General features: G+C 45.1%; 1 protein-coding gene across 5 annotated transcripts in view; it reads left to right on the forward strand.

The window, feature by feature from the left end:
• The first annotated feature begins 272 nt into the window (after window positions 1-272).
• celsr2 (cadherin, EGF LAG seven-pass G-type receptor 2) overlaps window positions 273-24,010 on the forward strand; it is a 97,439-nt gene continuing 73,701 nt past the window's right edge. For 4 of the 5 annotated variants that reach the window (XM_015959871.3, XM_015959873.3, XM_015959874.3 and 1 more), the window contains exon 1: window positions 273-5,200. In XM_015959871.3, coding sequence (XP_015815357.3) covers window positions 1,672-5,200 — 3,529 coding nt within the window. In that variant the 5' untranslated portion in view covers window positions 273-1,671. The remainder of the gene's footprint in view (window positions 5,201-24,010) is intronic. The other variant, XM_054748925.2, reaches the window with a different exon arrangement.

Here is a 24,010-nt window from a genome sequence, read left to right on the forward strand (position 1 = left end):
ATTCCCCAAGTTGCTTTGATATTATTTTTATTTTTGTCTAATAAATTGCTATAATAATCCCTTTTTTGTTTTCTTATTATAGTAACTAGGTCACAGAATCTGATGGCTTTAGAAAATGGTGCACCTGCTTGCTACACAAACGTGTAAACTTTACACACAGCTCTGCTTTAAACTAAACCTTAACCCTCCCACCATCTATACCCCTCCCTCATTCCATCCCCCCCCCCCCCCACACACACACACAAGCATACACTGATGTAGCATGTGGTGATTTATGGTGAAAAATAAGGCAGTTATTAGCTGTCTTGGTTTATTCTTAACTTCAAAATAACAGCAACTTAGCACCAGCAGCTCACACATACACTCACTATCTCATGCAACTGGTTCACCAGCATAAAGAGCTGCGTAACACATCAATATTTTATTTTATTAACCTATTTGAATAGCAACAATGCACAACATTTCAGTAAATGCACTGGTTTTAGCTGTAGAGCTTTTTATAGCTGTAGTTCAAGATATAACATACCAACATCCCAAAAGAAACCAAACAGCATACCAGCAGTAGTATGAATAGAAATAAATCACAGTCCACCAAATTAAGTTTAAATCGCATATTTGCTTTATAAATAGGACATGGTGTATGGTATAGTATGGTATGGTTCTGTATCCACTGTGCTGTGGTGATAACAGTACAAAAAAATAAATGCTGCCATAAACGGTGTATTTTTGCAAAACCTCATAATAAGCACTATAGGGTGTACTTTACAAATCTAAAATGTATTTTTAGCGTCTGAAATATTTCATCATCCCTTTATAGTAACCGTGTTTACAATGAATGTGGTAAATGTATTCATCTGAAATATTTGGGTCACCTTTAGTCCGGTCTCACTGTTATAACTGGCTTGCCTTGTTTGCTTTGTTCTTTTAAAGCCAGCAGTCTCTAATAGTGTTTCTCAAAGTAGAAAGTGGGGGTGGTGAGAAGGTAAAGATTCGGGAGGATGATGTGCTACCATTTCTTAGATCTGTGTAACTGAGATCAGGATTAAGTGTTTTGCTGTAATCAAAACCATAAAAACACAATGCATTTGCTAAATGTGAGACCAGTGTGGAGCAAACTGAAAAGTAAACTCATTAATCCCAGTCTGAAGTCCTGCTGGTCTGTGTTCATCTTAATGAAGCTTTGAGGAAGTTGCCATTTATCTCTATGGCAGGGTTTGTGTCGTCCGTAGACTCACAGCAGTTCTGTTTTCTCACACACACACACACACACACACACACACACACACACACACACACACACACACACACACACACACACACACACACACACACACACACACACACACACACTGGTTTATGTTAATGAGACGTCTCAAGGCGCATGGGGAACAGGAGCCATTTTTCCATCATTCTAGGAAAGTTACGCGGACCGAGCGGAGGTGCTGCTGCTGCTGATCCGGTCGGTGTGAATGAGTCCGTCCATGTGAGAGCTGCTCCGGCCGGCCAAGGTTACTGCTGGACCCCCCCTCCTCTCCTCTTCACCCCGCGGAGCGCCCGCTGAGAGCATGGCTCTTCTGCAACAAAGGGAAACTTGCTGGAGGAAAGTTTAAAGAAATAAGGAGCCGCAGCATTTGGCACTTTTGTCCGCGGCTGAACTCAAACCGAGGAGCCATGCACTTCGTTAAACAGGATTTGCGACTGATTTTGCTGTGGTGTAAACTGGTTTCGCTGGTGCGCTGTTACACCGTTCATATCGGCGAGGATGCGGGACTAAGGACCGTGGTGACCGGGGAGGAGGAGCGTGGCGCACGGTGCAGTTTGGATCAGGTGCTGGCGCCGGAGTTCACGGAGCGCTTTCTGGAGACTGACGCGGCGGCGGGCGTCGTGTTTGTTTCGGACTCCATACATTGCGCCCTGCTGCCGTCAAACCCGTTCACTTTGTACACTGTGGCAGACTGCAGGGACTCCGGCCACAGGCACCTCCTCACCAGTCAGTACGATGTACATGTGCACGGTAGGAACTGTTCACACATGCGTAAAAGGAAACCTCAGTGGGACATGGAGGTCCTGAGTTTGTTAAGCCGCCACAGCTCAGAGTGCCACCAAGCAGACGCAGTTTTATTTCCAGTGGGAGGTCTGCTGCCTGGTCCCCCGCTCCGCTGCAAGGTCGTCAACAATCCCGAGTTTTACTTCTCAGAGGGGGGCTTGTTTGTGTCCGAGACTCTGTGCTGGAGACAGGAAACCCTCGTGGAGCTGGACATGCTCTGTGATATACTCACAGGAAGTGGACTAAATGTTTATACAGTTTTTATCCACTGGCGCGTGGGGCAGGGTCCTTTCATGCAGGCACACATACAGGAAGTCTTAGAAAGGGCAGCTCAGTCAGATTCAGGTATCGTGAGCAGGAGGAGGAGAAGCATTAACAGCAGCCCCCAGTTTCAGCCCCCGATGTACCAAGTGTCCGCTTCAGAAAACAGGCCGGTTGGCACTTCGGTAGTTCTTCTGAAAGCTGTGGATGTGGATGAGGGGGAGGCGGGCAGGCTGGAGTATTTTATAGAGGCTCTCTTTGACAGCCGCTCTAACAATCTTTTTGCTGTGGACCCCTCAAGCGGTGTTGTCTCGACGGTAGAGGTGCTGGACAGGGAGACTAAAGACACCCATGTGTTTCGTGTGACTGCAGTTGACCATGGCACACCCCGGCGTACAGCTATGGCCACCCTCACCATCACAGTCAGTGACACCAATGATCACAATCCTGTGTTTGAGCAGCAAGACTATAAAGAAAGCATCAGGGAGAACTTAGAAATAGGCTATGAGGTGTTGACTGTGAGGGCTACTGACGGGGATGCACCTGCTAATGGTAACATCCTCTACCACATCCTTAACAGTAATGGGTCCAATGATGCATTTGAGATAGATTCCAGGTCCGGTGTAATCCGAACGAAAGGTTTGGTAGACAGAGAGGAGGTGGAGGCCTATGTGTTGCTAGTTGAAGCAAATGACCAGGGTCGTGACCCAGGGCCCCGCAGCGCCACTGCTACTGTTCACATTGTGGTGGAAGATGACAACGACAACGCTCCTCAGTTCAGTGAGAAACGCTACGTGGTCCAGGTGCCTGAGGACATGACCCCTAATACTGAGATCTTACAGGTTACAGCCACAGATCAGGACAGAGGAAACAATGCTATGGTCCACTTCAGCATCATGAGCGGAAACACACGCGGTCAGTTTTACATTGATGCTCAGACAGGTAAATTGGACCTGGTGAGTCACTTGGATTACGAAGCCAACAAAGAATACACCCTAAGGATCAGAGCTCAGGATGGAGGACGGCCTCCGCTGTCCAACATCAGTGGCTTGGTTACAGTACAGGTGCTGGATGTCAACGATAACGCCCCCATTTTTGTCAGCACCCCATTTCAGGCAACTGTACTGGAAAATGTGCCTTTGGGTTACTCCATCATCCACATCCAAGCTGTAGACGCAGACTCGGGGGAAAACTCCAGGCTGGAATATCGCCTCACTGAAACCACACCAAACTTTCCCTTTTCCATCAACAACAGCACTGGATGGATTGTAGTGGCGGCAGAGCTGGATAGAGAGAGTGTAGATTTTTACAACTTTGGAGTGGAGGCCCGCGACCACGGCTACCCTCTCATGTCATCCTCAGCTAGCATCAGCATGACAATTCTAGACGTAAACGACAACAACCCGGAGTTCACTCAGAAAGCATATTACATGCGTCTGAATGAGGATGCAGCTGTGGGCACCAGTGTGGTGACAGTATCAGCTGTGGACCAGGACATCAACAGTGTGGTGACTTATCAGATATCCAGTGGAAACACTCGGAACAGGTTCTCCATCACAAGTCAAAGCGGAGGCGGTCTGATTACCCTGGCGCTGCCCTTAGACTACAAGCTAGAACGCCAATACGTCCTCACAGTCACCGCTAGCGATGGTACCCTCTTTGACACCTCTAAGGTGTTCGTAAATGTCACCGATGCCAACACACACCGGCCCGTGTTTCAGAGCTCACATTATACGGTCAACATTAATGAGGATCGAGCTGTTGGCACCACTGTGGTTGTCATAAGTGCCACAGACGAAGATACAGGTGAGAACGCACGCATCACCTATTTTATGGATGACAACATTCCTCAGTTTGACATTGACCCAGACACAGGAGCTGTCACCACACAGATAGAGCTGGACTACGAGGACCAGGTTTCTTACACATTAGCCATCACAGCTCGGGACAACGGCATCCCGCAGAAATCTGACACCACCTATCTAGAGATACTGGTGAATGACGTAAACGACAACTCCCCTCGTTTCATCAGAGACCACTATGTGGGCTCTGTGATGGAGGATGTGCCGGTGTTCACCAGCGTGGTGCAGGTCTCCGCCATCGACAGAGACTCCGGGCTCAACGGGCGGGTTTTCTACACTTTCCAGGGAGGGGAGGATGGAGATGGGGACTTCATAATTGAATCTACCTCTGGCATCGTACGCACGCTGCGCAGACTAGACAGAGAAAATGTGCCTGTTTACAGCCTGCAGGCTTTTGCTGTAGATAAAGGCGTTCCTGCTCTGAAAACACCAGTGCACATACATGTAACAATCCTGGATGTGAATGATAACCCTCCTGTGTTTGAAAAGGATGAGTTTGACATCATGGTGGAGGAAAACAGCCCTATAGGTGTTGTGGTTGCACACATATTAGCAACGGACCCAGATGAAGGCAGTAATGCGCAGATTATGTATCAGATAGTGGAAGGGAACATCCCAGAGGTGTTTCAGTTGGACATATTCTCTGGAGAACTGACTGCATTAATAGATCTGGATTACGAGCTGAGGTCTGAGTACGTCATCGTGGTCCAGGCCACCTCTGCTCCTTTGGTCAGCCGGGCCACCGTTCACATTAAACTCGTTGACAAGAACGACAACGTACCTGTTCTTAAAAACTTCCAGATCATCTTTAATAACTACGTAACGGACAAGTCAAGCAGCTTTCCCACGGGAGTGATCGGACGCATCCCTGCTTTCGACCCGGATGTTTCGGACCAGCTCCACTACAGCTTTGAGGCTGGAAACGAGCTGAACCTCGTCCTCCTGAACCAAAGCACGGGGGAGATTCAGCTGAGCCAGGCACTGGATAACAACCGGCCTCTGGAGGCCTCCATGAGGATCTCGGTGTCAGGTGAGACCGTTAGATAATTGTTGGCTCCACCCAATGAGTGCAGCACAGTGCAGTAATAAGAGACTGGGCTTAGTGTAGCATATCTGTTTTCATTCACGCGCTTCATGTCTTCCCTCACATTTTCACAGGAGAAGGAGCCGTTTTATTATTCCAGAGTAACTCACCTCCAATAGAAATATTCACGAGTGAGGAATTAACTGTAAGGCCCATCATCTTCCAAACAGTAGTTTATAAAACTATCTGAATAATCTTTCTTAATCACGTAATAATTTGCTTTGGATTCCTAACCTGCGGCTGTTTATACACATGTCTGGTTCTGTCTATTGTCTGAATATAAATGACTGTCTGAGCGTGTCTGCGTCCTGTGGGATCCGCACGCCACTGGGCAGACTGATCATGGCCCATAATTGCTTATGATACCCTCCCTCCCTGCCAATGAAAGACTTAATTGAATTATGATAAACTTTTACAGCCTAATCAGAGTCAGAATGAGGAGCTGATGTTTATTTAAAAGGCATTTTGTTATCCTGCTGTAATCATACATAACTATATATATATAAGGTTGATGATAGATAGCTCGTTTGTAATTTTCACCCGTCGTAATTCTTTTAACGTTGCATGTCTGAACAAATCCTTTAAGTGCTGTTTGCTCCTAAACAGAGACTGTGTGTGTGTGTGCGCGCGTGTGTGTTGGATGTTGCAGTGTGAGCTGATCTGACTCAAGAGTGATCTGTTTTAATCTGCCGTCTTTTTGACCTTGACAGAAAAACGTGAGCATAGTTGAGATGCTGGACTTTTGAATCAGTGCTTGAAGCAGTAACGTTTTTAGAAAGATAATATGATTCCTATGGAGACATGTTAAAGGTCATGCCTGTCTGATGATGAGGTGACATTGGGGAGCAGCTACTGTGTGGTTAGCGTGGGTAGTCGTCATGATAGATCGGAGCTCGGCGTAGCCTCTCTGGAGGACAATAGTGAGCTGTCGATTGAGGGGCAGGAGCTGGAGCTCATACCGGGCTGTGGCTGGGGGCAACAGCTGTGACTCCACTGAGGACCAATTAGAGGCGGTGTCTCCCTGGAGCGTCCAGCACCTGCTGGGGTTCATGTGTCAGCAACCCTGTTGGAGACAGAAGGACACAGAGGGAGATGGGAGGACAAGGGGAGGGAGGACATGTTGTGGAAACAGGGTACATGATGGTACAGTATTACTGTACGGGTGTTTAACCGTTTATATGCTGGAGCTGGTAGTAGGGGCGGGGGGCGATGGAGCAGGAAGATGTGCTCCATCTATACAAGCTGCTGACCCCAATTTTCACAAGCTTGTCTCCTCAGAGACCTCCTGAGTCTCCCCTTTCTCTTTCTGCTTTCCTTCCAGAGGCCCCTTCTGATAGATGGTTTCTGATGGGCTCTTTTGTCTGTTTTTGGGTTGTGATCAACATCTTTTATGAGCACTGTCTCTCATCATGCTCAAACTCATGTGAGTAAATGCCAGTAACGTTTCGACTGGAAGTTTATTTTAGTCATCATGAATCTAATGAGCTGCTCAAGCCAGACCGAATCTGCATCTCACTTTATTTTAAAAATATTCAAGGATGCGTTTGTACAGTGTGCTAAAGTTTTCTTTTTGTTTTGCTGCCAGACATTGTTGTAAAGTGGTTTGGAGCAGGCATTCTGTGAGTCTCCCAACATTTTCTCAGCATTTAAGCTGCTTTTTCACTTTTTGGCTACGTTCTTGTGCCTATTGAGATAGAAACTGGTGCAATTTGTGATTAAAAATGAAGAAAGTGGGCAATCGAGGACTAAAGCTGTGTCAAGCCTAAAATAATTATTAATAAGAGATTCAACATTTTGTTGGTAAAACAGTATTATTTTGTGTAAGGGTGTTCGATATTATCGGTCTACCGACATTAGCCTTAAAATGTAATATCAGAAAATATCGGTATCGGTTTTTACACCATTAGTGACCCAACTTTTAGATATCATGCACATATTATACATCAAACTCTTCAGCTTCATCTCTTATCTCTCAAAATGCCAAAATGCGACAGATCTGAGGTTTAGTTTTTGAGATATTTTAGTTTTATTTGGTACAACTTGTGAATAATTAGGAATTCGACCTATATTGAGGATCAGCTGTTCTTAGAGCACGTAGCCATGTGTAGAGCAGCTAGCAAACAACTAAAACAAGCAAGAAATTCCACCCAAGACTTGCTTTTCTTAAAAGATCTTTATGAATATTTTATCACCGTAACTACAATATACAGAAACAGAAAAAATACATTTCTGTCTAATACACACATCTTATTGTTGCACTTAGCAATTATCCTCGCTTAGCATGAGTACACTCACGCTGCGTACATTTTATCAAATAAGTAACTTTAACACACGCCCAAACATTCCCTAAACACATCGATACTTACAAAGACAACTGTTCTCCAAGGTACAAACGTATAAAGCAACATCAGCAAGTTCCATCCATCCATCCATTTTCAGCCACTTATCAGGAGTTGGGTCGCGGGGGCAGCAGCCTAAGCAGAGACGCCTAGACTTCCCTCTCCCCAGCTACTTGGGCCAGCTCTTCCAGGGAATCCCAAGGCGTTCCCTGGCCAGCCGAGAGACATCGTCCCTCCAGCGTGTGCTGGGTCTTCCGTTGGGTCTCCTCTCAGTTGGATGTGCGCGGAAAACCTCACCAGGGAGGCGCCCAGGAGGCATCCTGACCAGATGCCCAATCCACCTCAACTGGCTCCTCTCAAGCAGCGGGTCTACTCCAAGCCCCTCCCGGATGACCCATCTTCTCACCCTATCTCTAAGGGAGAGCCCAGCTACCCTGCAGAGAAAACTCATTTCGTCCGCTTGTATCAGCGATCTCGTTCTTTCGGTCACTACCCAAAGCTCGCGACCATAAGGGAGAGTAGGAATATAAATCAACCAGTAAATCAAGAGCTTCACCTTCTAGCTCAGCTCTCTCTTCACCACGACAGATCGGTACAATGCCTGCATCACTGCAGACGCAGCACCAATCCATCTATCAATCTCACACTCCATCATTTCCTCACTCGTGAACAACACCCTGAGATACTTAAACTCCTCCACTTGAGGCAGGATCTCATCCCTGATCCGGAGAAGGCATTCTACCCTTTTCTGATTTAAGACCATGGTCTCAGATTTAGAGGTGCCGATTCTCATCCCAGCCACTTCACACTCTGCTGTGAAACGCTACAGCAAAAGCTGAAGATCACTGCCCAATGAAGCCAACAGGACCACATCATCAGCAAAAAGCAGAGACCCGATCCTTAGGCCACCAAAACAGATCCCCTCAACACCTTGGCTGCGCCTAGAAATCCTGTCCATAAAAGTTATTAACACAATCGGTGACAAAGAGCAGCCTTGGCGGAGTCCAACTCTCACCGGAAACAAGCTTGGCTTACTTCCGGCAATGCGACCAAGCTCTGACAACAGTCGGTCAGAGACCTAACTGCCCGTATCAAAGGGCCTGGTACCCCATAATCCCGGAGTACCCCCCACAGGGCCCCCTGGTGGACGCGGTCAAAGGCCTTCTCCAAATCCACAAAACACATGTAGACTGGTTGGGCAAATTCCCATGCACTCTCCAAGATCCCCCTAAGGGTATCGAGCTGGTCCAGTGTTCCACAGCCAGGCCGAAAACCACATTGTTTCTCCTGAATCTGAGTTTCGACAATCTGACCGACCGACCGACCCTCCTCTCCAGAACCCCTGAATAGACTTTACCAGGGTCTTCAGGTGGTCTTCAAAAATATTCCGTTCACCTATCCACAACGTCCCGAGCAGAGGTCAGCAGTACACTGTCATCATTGTAAACAGTGTTGGTAGCACACTGCTTTCCCCTCCTGAGGCGCCGGATGGTTGACCAGAATCTCTTCGAAGCCAGAGTCTTGCTCCATGGTCTCACCAAACTCCGGTGTCCACCAACGGGTTCTGGGGTTGCCACCTAAACAGGCACCAACAACCCTGCGGCCGCAGCTCCGATCAGCCGTCTCAACAGTAGAAGCACGGAACATGTTCCACTTGGACTCAATGTCCCCCGCGTCCCTCGGGACATGTTCGAAGTTCTGTCGGAGGTGGGAATTGAAGCTCCTTCTGACTGGAGACTCCGCCAGACATTCCCAGCAGACCCTCACAATATGTTTGGGCCTGCCAGGCCTAACCTGCTTCCTTCCCCACCATTGAAGCCAACTCACCACCAGATAGTGGTCAGTTGACAGCTCCGCCCCTCTCTTCACCTGAGTGTTCAAGACATGCGGTCGCATCTCAGATGAAACGGCAACAAAGTCAATCATCAAACTGCAGCCCAAGGTTTCCTGGTGCCAAGAGCACATTGACACCTTAATGCTTGAACATAGTGTCAGCGTGTTCATGATCTGTTAATTCTTTCATTTCTAAATGTAAGATAAACACACCAGGATGGGAGCATAGGAGACGGAAACTACGTCAATGATAGGTCTGAGTTCAGAGCGTTTGCTCTGTTGTGTTTTACACAACGGGGCAGCAGTAGCTCAACAGGTTGAGCGGGTTGTCCGGGTTCGATCCCGGCTCCGGACAGAGAATTCTGCTGTTGTGTCCTTGGGCAAGACACTTAACCCACCTTGCGCGCTGGTGGTGGTCGGAGGGACCGGTGGCGCCAGTGCTCGGCAGCCTCGCCTGTCAGTGCGTCCCAGGGCAGCTGTGGCTACATCGTAGCTCATCACCATCAGTGTGTGAATGTGTGTGTGAATGGATGAATGATACACTGTAGTGTGAAGCACTTTGGAGTCCTTACTCTGAGAGGCGCTATACAAGTGCGGGTCATTATCATTTACACAGACAATATAGCAAAGATTGTTTGTAACAGTGATGTCTCACTTTGATCTGTTTTCAAAACCTAAAACATTTGAACCTCATTATCATTAACTCACTTGTATTATTTATCACCTTATTTATCAAAAATTTTCCCATCATGAACCTAATAATTATCTTTGACCTAACTGCGTCACAGAGCGTTTGTCAGGATTATCTCAAGGAGAATGCCATTCAGCTGCTGTTGGAGACAAATTAAATATGACATTTGTTTCCATTAATAAGTTGTTGCAATTTTGTATGGATAATGTTTAAAGCTTAAGCATTCATGATAAGAGATGTGTGATGTTAGCAACCTCGATGATTTTTATTTATTTATTTTTTATTAAGGGGAACCCTGCATACATCGATTTATATCGGTATTGGAAATTAAGAGTTAGACAATATCGGATATCAGTAAAACAAAGCCAATATCGAGCATCTCTAGTTTTATGTTATTATTGGTAACACATTGTGTCTTTGTGTCAGACCTCTGGTAAGAAGGCTCTTTGTTAGGTTGTGTGTCAACGCAACACTGGTTCATCCCTTGTGTTTGAGAGCCTTTTTATGTCACCGGTCTGAGTTTAGTCATTTAAACAGCAGCAAGAACTAAACAACTTTCTCTGAAAAGGGTCAATTACTGCGCTGAGTGAAAAAGCAGTTCGAATCCAAAGAAAATCTTGAAAATCGGCTGAAATCAAGACCAATTATAAAGGAAAGTCTGGTTCCTCTGAAACAAGCACATTCCTGTGATTAGAAGGTTGGTGGGAGTGATCATAACAAGCTTCCCATCTCTTTGTTGCTGGTCACAGAAAAACAAAGAATGTATTGAAACAGTACAGAATAGAACAAGCATGTGTGACCGCTGAAGATATCTTTATTTAGTTTATTGTCATAAATAAGAGTATTAGTGGAGATTCAAATTCCTCAAGAAGCTCTGTAATTGTTCAGAACCAAAGACAGGCACCACACAACCACTAAGCTCGGGGATTGTTCGCACTGTCTGTGCTCACATGCATAAATAACTAATGCTAACCAATTAATTAGCCAGTTAGGGATCCTAATCCACAGCACTGGTGTGCAGGTACTGAATGATGGGGAGATAAGTTTCATAATAAACTCATATCTCTGTGTTATCCAGACATGTCAGATGTGAGGGACGTGTTGATTTCTAAATTAAAATCTCTGCCGCGTTGAGGCGAGGACAGCTTTTGCTTATTTCTTCGTCGTGTTATTAGGAGAACCCTGGTCACGCTGTGAGGTGAGAGGCAGGTTTTCATTTGCGGGATTAGATACGTGCATCTGTATGCTGGGATGTGTCAGGCCGGTGTTGACATACGCAGGAGCTCATCTAGTGTTCCCAGGCAAGCGTGAGCCTGCATAAGTACGTGTTTGCATTTGATGGCAGAGATTCTTTTTTTTTCTATCTCTGCTTTGCTTTCATCCAGAAAGCCCTAATCAGTTTCATATAGAGAGTAAAGCTAATTATTACCTCCCACTCCTGAGCACATTATACCTGGTAATACGAGGAGTCTTTGTTGTGGATAGTTACCACTTTTGTTTACGTGTCAATCTTTGTGCATTCTTGGCATAATAAAGTAGCCGTTGCGGGATTGGCACTGGTTTGTTTAAAATTCCCTGTGCTGCAAAAACATGCTCAAAACCCTGTTTCACTCTACAGCACATTACCAAGAAACTTTAGCCTTTTTAACCCTCATTGAGCATCGTTTTTCACTTTCAAAACCAGCAGCGCAGAAATTCTGACAGCCAAACACGCCTCTGTGACTGATGACAGCGTTTTGATTCGGCTCACATCTTATTGCAGGTTGGGCGAGCTCTCAGATGGGTGGACAGCAGGCGTTTGGTCTCTCAGACCACTGCTGAGAAGCAGAAAAGAACTGCGGATGCTTGCTGTTGAATATTTGTGAGCCAAAGCCGGCTGGCGCTCAACCCCACGACCTGTGGCAGACGTAGAAATATGCTGATATGAGTCATGTTTACCGTCTCTAGTATGATGGAGATCTGTCAGAGCTCGGGTTAAGGTGAGGCGGGTAGGCTGCTGTTTTATTTGATCGTTCTGGTAATTGAAACGAATGCCGCTGGATTAGTTTTAGGTCGTCTCTTGTATGAGACGTAGCTACAGGCCTGGAATTTGAACAATTTTTGAAAGTAAAACTTTTGCAGCCGGGTAATTTCATTAGTGTATTATACTCCTGTGATGTTGTCTTGTGTAATCAATCAGCTGCGCAGGTCTTGTGATGAATGTGTCCCCCCCCCCCCCCCCGGCCTGCTCTGATTTCTCCTCTCCACACTCTTGTGTAATTATTTCACTCAGGCCCTCCTTGGATTTCATTGTTCTCTCTGCTTGATGAACGCCCGTTTCCTGTCACCTGATTGGGAGTCACAGCTTGTGACGCTCTCCGATCGAAGTCGTCACGTCACCCTGCGGTCCTCCCCTGCCCTCCTCCTGCTCCGATGACTTTAGTCACCCTCGCAGACCTGTGTGGAATGTTTTCTCTAACTTTCACCTTGATGCTGTTTCTCTTTTCTCCATTTCACTCGCCTGTCGCCATCCACCCTTTTCCTCTCTTTAATTCAGGTCTATGGCTCTCACCCTTTTACCCTCCCATCATTTCAAGCTCCTCCACCCTCCCCCATCTCCTCTTTCTCCCTCCTTTGACTGTCCAACTCCCCCAACTCCCCCGTGAAAAGAAGAATGCCAAAGAGAAATGCTTTATTAAGCACCTAGTTGTCATGGTGAACCCAGCAATGCCTGAGAAATTCCTTGTGGGTGGGGACAAAGGGGTAAGGCCTCTTTTATGGGCTGGAGGTGGGGGAAGAGGGGAGGCACGTAAAGTTCCAAAGAGCAACCCCCCCCCCCCCCCCCCCCCCCCAGCTCCCTGTTTCCATTGAAGCATGTAGGACTTTCTGTGGACCTGTAATGCTCCGGGACACAACGACCTGTCCCGCCGGCTGCTTTCACTCCGAAGACACTTTTACAAGACATGCATGGAGTCAGCCGCCAAACGGCTGCACGTACAAAGTTTCCACGAGAGGGATGAAGTCTGATCTTGCATGTGACACTTTTCAGAGGCCCTCATGTTTTGAAAGCACAAGTGAGTTGAAAGCTCCCGGTGATATGATAGTGTCGTTGTGAAGCCCTTTGATTTGTGACACAGATGCGCTCGGAGCGTATCCGGTTTCTCGCTGCCAGCATTAGAACATCCTGCTGAGGGCCACGTTGCTCTGAAGGTCTGGGAGAACCGTGTGTGTGTGTATATGTGTGTGTGTAGGGGGTTAAGATGACATCATCTGCGCTAGGAGGGGAAATCACATTTGGGATTAGGGTCGGCACATCGCTGGGGTGAGGTCTTGCACTGCTCGCATATATCTTAGTGTTGTCCGGCTTTGTCCTCGCTATCCTATCAGACAATAGGAGCAAACTCTGTCTAGAGCAGCCCCCCCCCCCCCCCCCCCCCCCACACACACACACACACACCCTTGTGTCTTTGTGGCCACTTGTTTCCCCCGGTGCTTCTGCCCTTTAAAGAGTTGAGCCAGGCCTGTTATTCATCCCTGAATGACGCCATTTAGGATTTGGTTTAATACTGTTTCAGGAAATTAATGATTGGACACAATAAACTTGAGCTTTAGTAATGTGTGTGTGCGCGTGTGTGTGTGTGTGTGTGTGTGTGTGGGCTTATTGTTTCAGGATATATGAAAGACTGTTGAGTGGGATAAAAAAGGAAACTTTATTAAAATACGTGTATGCAGAAAAAACAACTGAAACATAAGAGCTGAAGCTCTGTTACAGCAGAAAAACTCTCCCTCATCTGTTAAGGAAACTCTGTTAATATTAAAATAGCCAAAAGAATCAAACATAACTTTTCTCCTGAAGCCTATGGAGTTTATTTTATTACCCACGGGTTTTATCAAGTGAGTTATTTTTTAAATGACTGAGTATGAGGAGAAGTCTTTTGACTTTTCCAAACTGTTATAAGCTTCAGATGCCTCTTAAAGACTCTTATTGTGGAGGATTAAATACAGTTATTCGAGGTTTTGTAGAAAAGCAAAGAAGCTTTTTAAATAGTTTATTCAATAAAAACCACAAAGTTAATTTGACATCTTTCTGAAAATAACATTTCAACGTTTAATTTAGACTCTTGTTTTTTAAGTCTGTGGCCCCAATATGCAATCGTGTTTCAGATGTCTGGCTCCAAATCAAATTCTATTCTACTTTATCCGTGCAAGCTGAGAGAAAAAACATCATAGCCACGTGTTAGAGTCACCACACCGACTTTACACACAAAGGATTTGAAATGACTACATTCATTTAGAAATGACATATTGAAATATGAGGATATTTATATCAATAATCACGACAAAACCTCAGAATATGGAGCGATAATCATCGCCCAGCCCTCAGCTGAAGTACAGAAACCCTCTAAAGAAAACGTTTCTAACTCAGCTGAGTGTGATTATCCAACAGCCTGTTTTCTTCCACTTTGTTGCTCTGATTTCGTGTCAGACCTGGTTGCAGCTCAGCCTGTCAGCCTTTCAGACACGGGGGCGGGAAGTACGAGTGGTGGAGGTGGTGAACCTAACAGCTCAGGCGGTTAAGATGTCCCACTGCTGTCTAATCCAAACTAAATAATCAGCAGAGTTAGATAAACCACACGAATGATTAATATTTGTTACTATCAGCACATTTACGTATCCTGAGGAAAAGCATCTAAATAATAACAGCGCTGTAATTGTGCTGCTAGATATTTATTAATATGAAATCACTATAGTTGTGTCTGCGTAACGGCTTCCTCGTCTTTCTGCAGGCTGGTGTCTGTCGTTGTGCTGACAGAGGTTTTCCTTTGAAATGCAAATGATGGGATCGGAAGCGTAGGACCGTCTCAATGGCTTTAAAGCTGCTTTTACTATGAGGAGGAGAACTTGAGGAATGTCCTGCTGCTTTGAGGTTTTCAGATGCAGCAGAAAAACGTTATCAGGGGACGCTGAGGCACATTTTGAAAATGAGTACAAATGGCCTCCGACCAGCATCGTCAGCTGTCCTGCCCAATGGAGAGATGAGGAGAGGGAGCTTCGACTCCTCTGGCCTGATATCCTTCACCTGACATTGAGCTGCACAAGCAGTTTTCATGATTGACTCCACAGACACTGTAGGCATTAGGTGTTGTTGACCACTGAGACTCTTTTCCATCTTTATTTCTAAAACAAAGCCAAATTTATTAATATTGTTCTTACTTGTTTTTCCTGAAACAAAGACAAACATGAATGCACGCTAGAGCTAAACTTGTGGGTCTCTCAGCATCACTTGGATGTAGATAGCAGTAAATCTGTTGTGTGGGTGTTGGAGCATGCTGTTCGTTCCTTTCTCTGAGAGTTCAGTTTGAGACTTTCACGTTGGTTTTCTGTTAAACACAAGCTGCTGGTGCTCAGTCCTGTTTCTTTGTTTGGAGAAGGTGAGGAGTTGCATCACTGATCAGACACAAATCTGCTTCAGTTTTCTGTCTTTGTCTGCCCTGAAGACTCGTCTAACAACAGTTTGTTCCACTGTTTTGGCGATTAGGAAACCCCTTAGTGGTTTTTATCCACACGTCCACTGGGCCTCGCTCTCATCTCACAGGAATTTCCATCTCTGTAAAACATTGCAAGAGAAAATTATGTTATTAGTAACTCAATAGTTTTCTCGAGTCCGAAAGTGTGAGAACTTTGGGAGGGTTTACAATGTGAATGTGAAAAAAAGCATGAAGAACTCATAGCACAATTTGGACTCTGAAAAAATGCAATTGTGCTGAAAAGAATTGCACAATAATAACTAGGGACGCACGTTTTCCTACATTTCTTTAACCAGTTATTGATGCACTTAACAGCATATAGTCGGTTAAGCGTAACAACCCCCCCGACACACACACGCACGAACCTTTGCCCTCGCTATATAAACAATACAAACGTTTTTTTCTGCGTACTCTTATTAATATACTTCTGACACACAACCAAAGTCCCACACTCATCACAACATTTATAGAAAAAAGCTGTGTGAGAGTGTGATGAGAGCTGAGATCAGAACCTGTTGCGTTGCGAGCCGTCTGGCGTCAAACAAACAGTGCTGCTTATAAGTATGTTCTGGAGGCCGGATGTTTTTAAAACTCACTTTATGTCACGTTCTGCTTCCCAGCCTTGGTTGCCTCTCATCTCCCCTCTTTGTGTTTATTGGTTGCACCTGCCTCTTGTTGACCTGATCACCTGCTCCTGTGTATTTAAGCCCCGTCAGTCCTGTGTCTTTTGTCGGTTCGTCTGTTAACCTCGTCTTACGGCTTCCCATGTCAACATGCTTCGGTTCCTGTTGTTTCTACACCAATCAGTCATGGCAGACTGACCTGTTGCTGGTCTTGGTTTATTTAGTTGCACGGCTTCATTTTCCACGTGGCTGTGCGGCGCTACTGGAAAACAAGATGGACGCTTCTCAACAAGGACTCGGCTCTCATTGTTCGCACTTTCAATTTTCTGTCCCCAACGAGTCACCAATCATTGCAGTCTGGTGAAATACTGGGTTATGATCATGTACGTTCTTAACAAGCTGTTCACCATCATCACACTCTGCATGTCAGCAGCTTTCTCCCACAATGATGCCCCCTGACTCATGACCATGGTTGCCCTTCTCTTCAGACCCTATGAGACCAGCTCATTGTGGTCAGTTTATGACCAACAGGCCAACCCCTTAGCGGTTCGTTTCCTGAGAGGGGTCCACAGACTGAGACCAGGAATTAAACCAAGCGTTCCTGCCTGGGACCCAACAGTTGTGCTGGATGCTCTGTGTGACGCACCGCTTGAACCACTTGAGTCAGTTGATATAAAAATCTTATCATACAAAACGGCTCTGCTTCTTGCGCTGGCGTCTGCCAAACATGTCGTCGACCTGCATGCACTTTCAGTGCACCCGTCATGTGTGCAATTCTCTGCTGATGACGCCAAGGTCACATTAAGACCTAATGCTTCTTATCTCCCAAAAGTGCTTCCATCTAGTTACAGCTCCATGATCATTGAGCTGGCTAGATTTTATTCGCCTCCTTTTGCTTCAGAGGAACAAAGTGGCCTCATTTTGTGTGCCCAGTGCGCGCTTTACACATCTACATTAACTGTACTCAGAGTATGCGGTTTTGTGATCAGCTGTTTGTGTGTTTTGCCTATCCAGCCAGGGGTAAAGCTCTGTCCAGACAAAGACTCTCCCATTGGGTGGTGGAGGCTATTTCTCTTGCTTATGTCAGCAAGGGTCTCCAATTACCTCAGGGAGTGAGAGCTCATTCGACCAGAGGCGTAGCGGCATCCTGGGCCCTTTTCAGAGGAGTCCCGGTGGGCGACATCTGCGCTGCTGCCAGTTGGTCTTCACCGCACACTTTTACTCGGTTTTACCGTTTAGATGTGACTGCACTGTCACTAGCTCACTCTGTTTTGTCTGCTGGATCACAAGGCTCACACTAAAGCTTGGTTTATGCTTGACGCATTCACTTTGCGCTTGGTGATGCGGCTCGCGGATGGAACACGCTTCACAACTCGCAGCGTTTACGGTTCATGCGGCTTGTCTCTGCGGTGAGCCAATATTCTCCCAAACTGTAGGGGGCAGCATGGAGCTCTACGGCATGCATCCAACACTACACCATAGTAGAAGTAGAAATTACTGTTTACAACATGGCATTTCAACATTTTTAACAGCGTCCTCGTCTTTTCCGACAGTGCGAGCTATTTCTCTCCAAGAATTATTTACAACATGTTGATCACGGTGATCTCTGAGAGATGAATCATACAAATGTCTGTATTTACGAACCTCTGCCATACCGGTCCGCCATGTTTTTCCGCGTCCGTCCGTCCGCGTGGTTAGAAATTTTCCGAGGTGCGCGTTGCGGAAATTCTGGGCCGTGCGGAGGAACGGTGGAGGGCCGTGGTTGTTAAAATGACGCAAAATGACGCAACTTTTCCGCGCGGAGCCGTGCGGACCTCGCGGACGCGTCAAGCACAAACCAACCTTAAAGCATCGCCTTTTGGGCCTGATTTTCTGATGACTGCTCTGCGGGGCGTGTAAACATGTCCCATACTATATGTGTTGTACCGAGTAAATTGACTGTAAGGTAACGTTAAGTTATGCATATAACTACTGCTCCCTGAAGGAGAGGAACGAGGTACAACACCTTTGTTGCCCCGCCGTGCAGCTGGGCTCGGCGAAGAGCAGTCATCAAACTGGAGCATGATGTGTGAGTAGGGGGTATTTAAGAGCAGATGGACCCTGCCCCCATGTCACGTCATGTGGCCTAAAGGCGTGATTATATTTGTCTTCAGTCAGACCACGCGAGGGCGTGATATCCCATACTATATGCGTTGTACCTCGTTCCTCTCCTTCAGGGAACAGTAGTTTTGTGCATAACTTAACGTTTTTTGAAGAGTGGGGTGACCTTAGTCGTCTTTCTCAAGGACAGTGAGATGGAAATGTTGGATGAAAGCCTGGCCGGAGTTGGTAAAAGTATTTTATGCAGTGAAGTGAAAGTCTTGACAAGTCGAGACTGTGAGTGGGAGAGTTAACTTCCCACCCCCCAAATAACCTACAGCCTCCATCCCGACCAGCCCTAACAGCCATTAGCCTTTATTCATTCAGCGGTTGAGTGTGCTTCACCTTTCAGCCCTGCTTAATTCAAACGGGCCGCTTCACAACAGCGTTTTACTGCATCCCCCTTTTGATCACCAGAACCCGAGATACCAGCTTTTAAATTAAATGGACACCAAAGGGAGTGCTCTTAGCCTTAATGAAGGAGTCATTGGATAAGCTTGATCTAACAGTTGTTATAAACTTTTTTTTCTGGCAGAGGTGCACAGCTTCACCGTTAAGATAAACTTCTGTTGACTCAGTTTAATCCCACATCAGGCCTCATTAGTGCTTGTCTAGGGCTGATTACTTACTCTTATCACCAGAGGGCTTCACTGAACCCCAGCCTGCTGACTGGTATAAAGTAGAGGATTAAATCTTTGGTCCTGGCTGAGGGAACTAATTTCCTGTGTCCATAATCAGTTGGAACCAAATGATTAAAGTTATCTCTGTAATATGTGCCCATGGAGGAAAAGCATCTTTGTTTAAATGTTGACTTGGTCCAGAAAAAAGATTTTCACCTGCTAAGACTGGAGCTTTCTCATTGACTTGTCAAGCACAAGCCAGCTACTGACAGAGACACGGGATTAATTAGCCAAAGGACCCACAAAGCTGAGTCCACTAATTAATGAGCAGGACTACAAGCAGCTCCGAGGGCAGAGTGTTTAATTCATTTTAAAGAAACGAGCTGTTGTTGGTCCCAGAAGGCCTCCACTCTGGTCATAAATCTGTGGTTTGTTTGAGTAACCTGCAGTAAACTGTCCCCATGTGTCTCTGATTTACACCAGTAGCTTCTAAACAAACTACTGATTGTTTTTATAAAGATATTGCAAATTCAGCACACTTGGTGTATTAAGCAGCCCCAGCCTTTTTAATTAGCTATTCTAGTTATTTAAAGAGTTTATAATTCATTTATAAAGTCATGAACTGAAATGTTAAACATAGTCTGTTTCTAAATTTCTATTTTCTAGCATATCTTTACTGAAACTTGTTGGCAAGGCAGCTTTACTTATATAGCACGTTTCATACAGCAATTCAGTACTTTCCATTAGCAAGAATAGCAAGAACATTAAGATAAATCTGGCAGGAAGTACTATTTAAAAAGAAACAGACAAAGTTAAAGGATGAGCAGTTACAGTGCAGAACGTGCAGTATGAGAACATTAATTCAAAGGTATATGAATATATGAAAGTTTTCAATTTTGATAGATAGACAGATAGACAGATAGATAGATAGATAGATAGATAGATAGATAGATAGATAGATAGATAGATAGATAGATAGATAGATAGATAGATAGATAGATAGATAGATAGATAGATAGATAGATAGATAGATAGATAGATAGATAGATAGATAGATAGATACGGACGGACAGACAGACAGGATAGAGAACTTTATTGTCTGTTTTAGAATAAAACAGAAATTCGTCTTTGACATGGCCTGGTAAAAAGTAAATAAAATATATAAACCCCTCCCATTAAAACACATTTAAGATCACGCACAAGACACATCCAGCATAACCAGTTTAAAAGTTTCTAGAGTTGGGGCACATTTGAGGTCATGAGGAAGCTGATACCATCTGTGTTCAGCATAGTAGCTAAAAGCAGCTTCATCCTATTTGGTTCTGACCCGACGTTCTACCAACTGACTGTTACCTAAGGTTCGCAGAGCCCTGCTGGGCATATATGCCGGAAGTAGATCCAACCAGGGGTGGACTGGGACCAAAATTCAGCCCTGGCATTTTTACGAATTGTCGGCCCTCCCAATTGGGAGAGCAGTGGGGGTGGGGGGTGTTGCCACCCGCGGACTCATCTCTAGGCCGAATGTGAGATCTAATATGGACTGGGACTGTTAAATTACAAGCAGGGTCAGACCACTGCGACTGGGAGCCCTGGCCTTCCAGATCAGCTCATTCTCCACGGGCAGAAATCATCGGGACTTTAGCTACATGCTAACGCAATAAAACAACTCCTACATCATCACTCTACTGCATTTTTCTTGCTAAAAACACCTTGAAAAACTCTGTTAGCTTCGGGTTACCATGTAGCTAATGTTCTGCAGATCACCAACTGTGGAGTAGTGTCGGCCCAAGCTGGGCAAGCAGCCCACTTGGCTAAGCGGCCCACCGGGACACTGCCAGCATGCCAGATAGGCCAGTCCACCCCTGGATCCAACATGTATTCTGGCACCATGCCACTGAGTGATTTATAAACTATTGGAAGCACTGTGAAATCCATTCTGTAGTTTACTGGTAACCAGTGTAGAGATCTAAGAACAGGAGTGATGTGCTCGGTTGTCTTGGTTCTTGTTAAGAGTCTAGCAGCAGCGTTCTGAATAAGCTGCTGTTGCTGCACAGCTCTTTTTGGGAAGACCAGTCAATAGACTATTGCAGTGGTTCCCAAACTTATTTAGCCGCGCACCCCCTTCTATGTCCCGACCATGTCGACCTAGCCCCCACATCAGGGCATGGCTATATATATATATATATATATATATATATATATATATATATATATATATATATATATATATATATATATATATATATATATATATATATATACATATATGTATATATATATATATATATATATATATATATATATATATATATATATATATGTATATGTATATATATATACATATATATATATGTATATGTATATATATACATATATATATATATATATATATATGTATATGTATATATACATATATACATATATATATATATATATATATATATATATATATATATCAGACGTCAAGCTAAACAGACAGGGTTAAAAAAACATGATCGACCTTTTTCCCCATCACTTTCATTTTTTAAATAGTAATTTAAAAGCATTCGATACCATTACAATTTCCTTTGATTTAATTTTAAATGAATATTTAGAGTGCCCAGGTAGCACATAAACAATGCAATTTAACGGTTTTCTTAAAGTAGGAACGTTTAACCTGTGCGGCCAGAGCGCTCTCCTTCCTTCTGCTCTGCGTAAACCTGAGCTGATCACCTACTTGTGCGTAATCAAATGTCTATAGGGGAAAAGATGGAATAGATATTTTGCCTCAGACCGACTTATTGCTGTTTTATGGTGTGGCTGAATCTGCGATCCGCTGCCACGCGGACTGGAATAACAAATGCTGCAGTAACAGGAGTTCAGGTTCGGAGTCACTGGCTGGAGCGGACCCGACTTTAATACCAAAATAGAAGCTAATATCTTAATTTGGCCTTGAATGAAAAATGTTGTTATAAAACCTCTTAAAAGTTTTTATCAGAGGAGGAAGCGTTCATTTCTGTCTTCAGTCTGATGGCGAGCCGGAGTTTGTGCAGCATGCGCGCTTATTGAATCCCTGTGTGTGTGTGTGTGTGTGTGTGTGTGTGTGTGTGTGTGTGTGTGTGTGTGTGTGTGTGTGTGTGTGGCACAGCTCCATGAGCCGCTCAAGTCGCCACGTCTCGTTATTGGCGCTATTTAAACCAGTGTTGTAAAATTACTTCTGCCCAGCCCAGATGTGCTCACTTATGCACCCGTGAGCCGTGGTTCCGCTGGAACCTCTGACAGACGCACTCTGAACTTCAGATCTTCAGCGGGCTGTTAATAGCCTGAATGGGAATCATTTCTTGATTTATTTAGTTACATCCACAATGTTCTGTGTGTGAGGTTTACAATGTCAGAACACCTGCATGAGACAGGGTGTTAATAACAATCTGCCAGAATGACTCACCACCTTCAGATTCCTCCAACACCGTTAAAAATGATCAAATACGGAACATATCGGCGTGCGCAGGCCAGAGTGCTGAAGCTTGGCGCATTGTTATTATGAAGCTAGGGCACATGTGGAGGACACACACACGCGCACACGCAAAATATACTTGTTTTCAATTACATTTATTGGGCCCACTAATTTTTTCTTAGGCCCGCCCACAAATGAGTTTCTACGCTAATGGTGACATATGACAGACTTCTCTGAGCTCCGCAGCCATTACACTTTTCACCTCGCGCACCCCCTAGCGGCAGCTCGCGCGCACCACACTTTGGGAATCCCTGGACTATTGCAATAGTCCAGCCTGCTGGAGATGAACACATGAATGAGTTTCTCTGGGTCCTGTCTGGACATGAGACCTCTGAGTCGTGTTGTGTCATGAAGATGATAAAACCCTGATCTACTTATAGCCTTAAAGGAGCATTATGGAAGTTTGACAGCCAAAACATGTATAGAAATAATAAATTTCTTCTTCATACATTCTCCTGCAATGCCCTGGTCCTGTAGAATGAGCCCTGGCATTTTTACTGTGATTGCCTGTTTTTCTGTAAAATTACAGAAAGAGAGAGCTGCTCGGGTCGAGCAGGCTGCTTCATGCGCGTTCACGCTCAGGCATAGCCCGTAGTATTTGCTATCGGTAGCTTTAGCAGCAGAGAGAGAGGTAGTGCCAACTCAGCAACTTTGTCGCTGTTGCTAACGCCTAGTGATGAACCTAGCTACATTTCTGAGGACCCTTAGCTACTTTCTTCTAGATATTTCCTGCAAATTAGCAACAAAATAGCCATTTTCGCTCCGAACAGTTCTTTGAACGTTGTTTCAGCTGTCATCAAGGATATAAAAGTTACAGATACAGAAGATGTCATTGGCGCTTTAGCTCACCTAGTAAGACGTCAGACTCTCGTGCAGAAGACCTGGGTTCGATTCTGTATGTTATTATAGTTTAGTTAAAGTTTATTTTTTACATTAATGGTATATTTTTTTTACAGTAAGATGCCCAAATTTTTATTTGAGACTCACCGAACGGCATTGAATTCACAGATAAAAAAGATGTGGGTTCAACTTTCATTTTGGAACAATTTTTCAAGCAAAGGAAGGAAATGATCTGAGCATGCAGGAGGACTGACCCATCATAAACCTTTGTCGGCTGTGCTGAAGAGAAAGGTACAGAACCAAATTATTTAATTAATTAGCTGCGCGTTCCCCTGTCCTCTGTCCTCCGGACCACACACACACACACACACACACACACACACACACACACACGGGACTGTCTCAGCCAGTAGCTGTTTTAGGCACGGGCAGACAGGGCAGTTGCCTGAGAGGGTTCAGGTGCACTGTGTGTGTATGAAGAAGAGGAAGGGGAGGGGTGCAGCGAGGGAATTCACCTCTGGGTCTTTCCCAAATGAGGGGCTGAATCAACTGTATTGACATGGCTACAGTCAATCACATCTTGATGTTCTTCCATTTAATGCACATTTCATTCATAATATCACAAACTCAAAGGGGGCCTCGCCCGGGGAGTAATTCCATGTAGAACTGCC

The sequence above is a fragment of the Nothobranchius furzeri genome, chromosome 3 (assembly GCF_043380555.1).
Source record: "Nothobranchius furzeri strain GRZ-AD chromosome 3, NfurGRZ-RIMD1, whole genome shotgun sequence".
Taxonomy (NCBI): domain Eukaryota; kingdom Metazoa; phylum Chordata; class Actinopteri; order Cyprinodontiformes; family Nothobranchiidae; genus Nothobranchius; species Nothobranchius furzeri.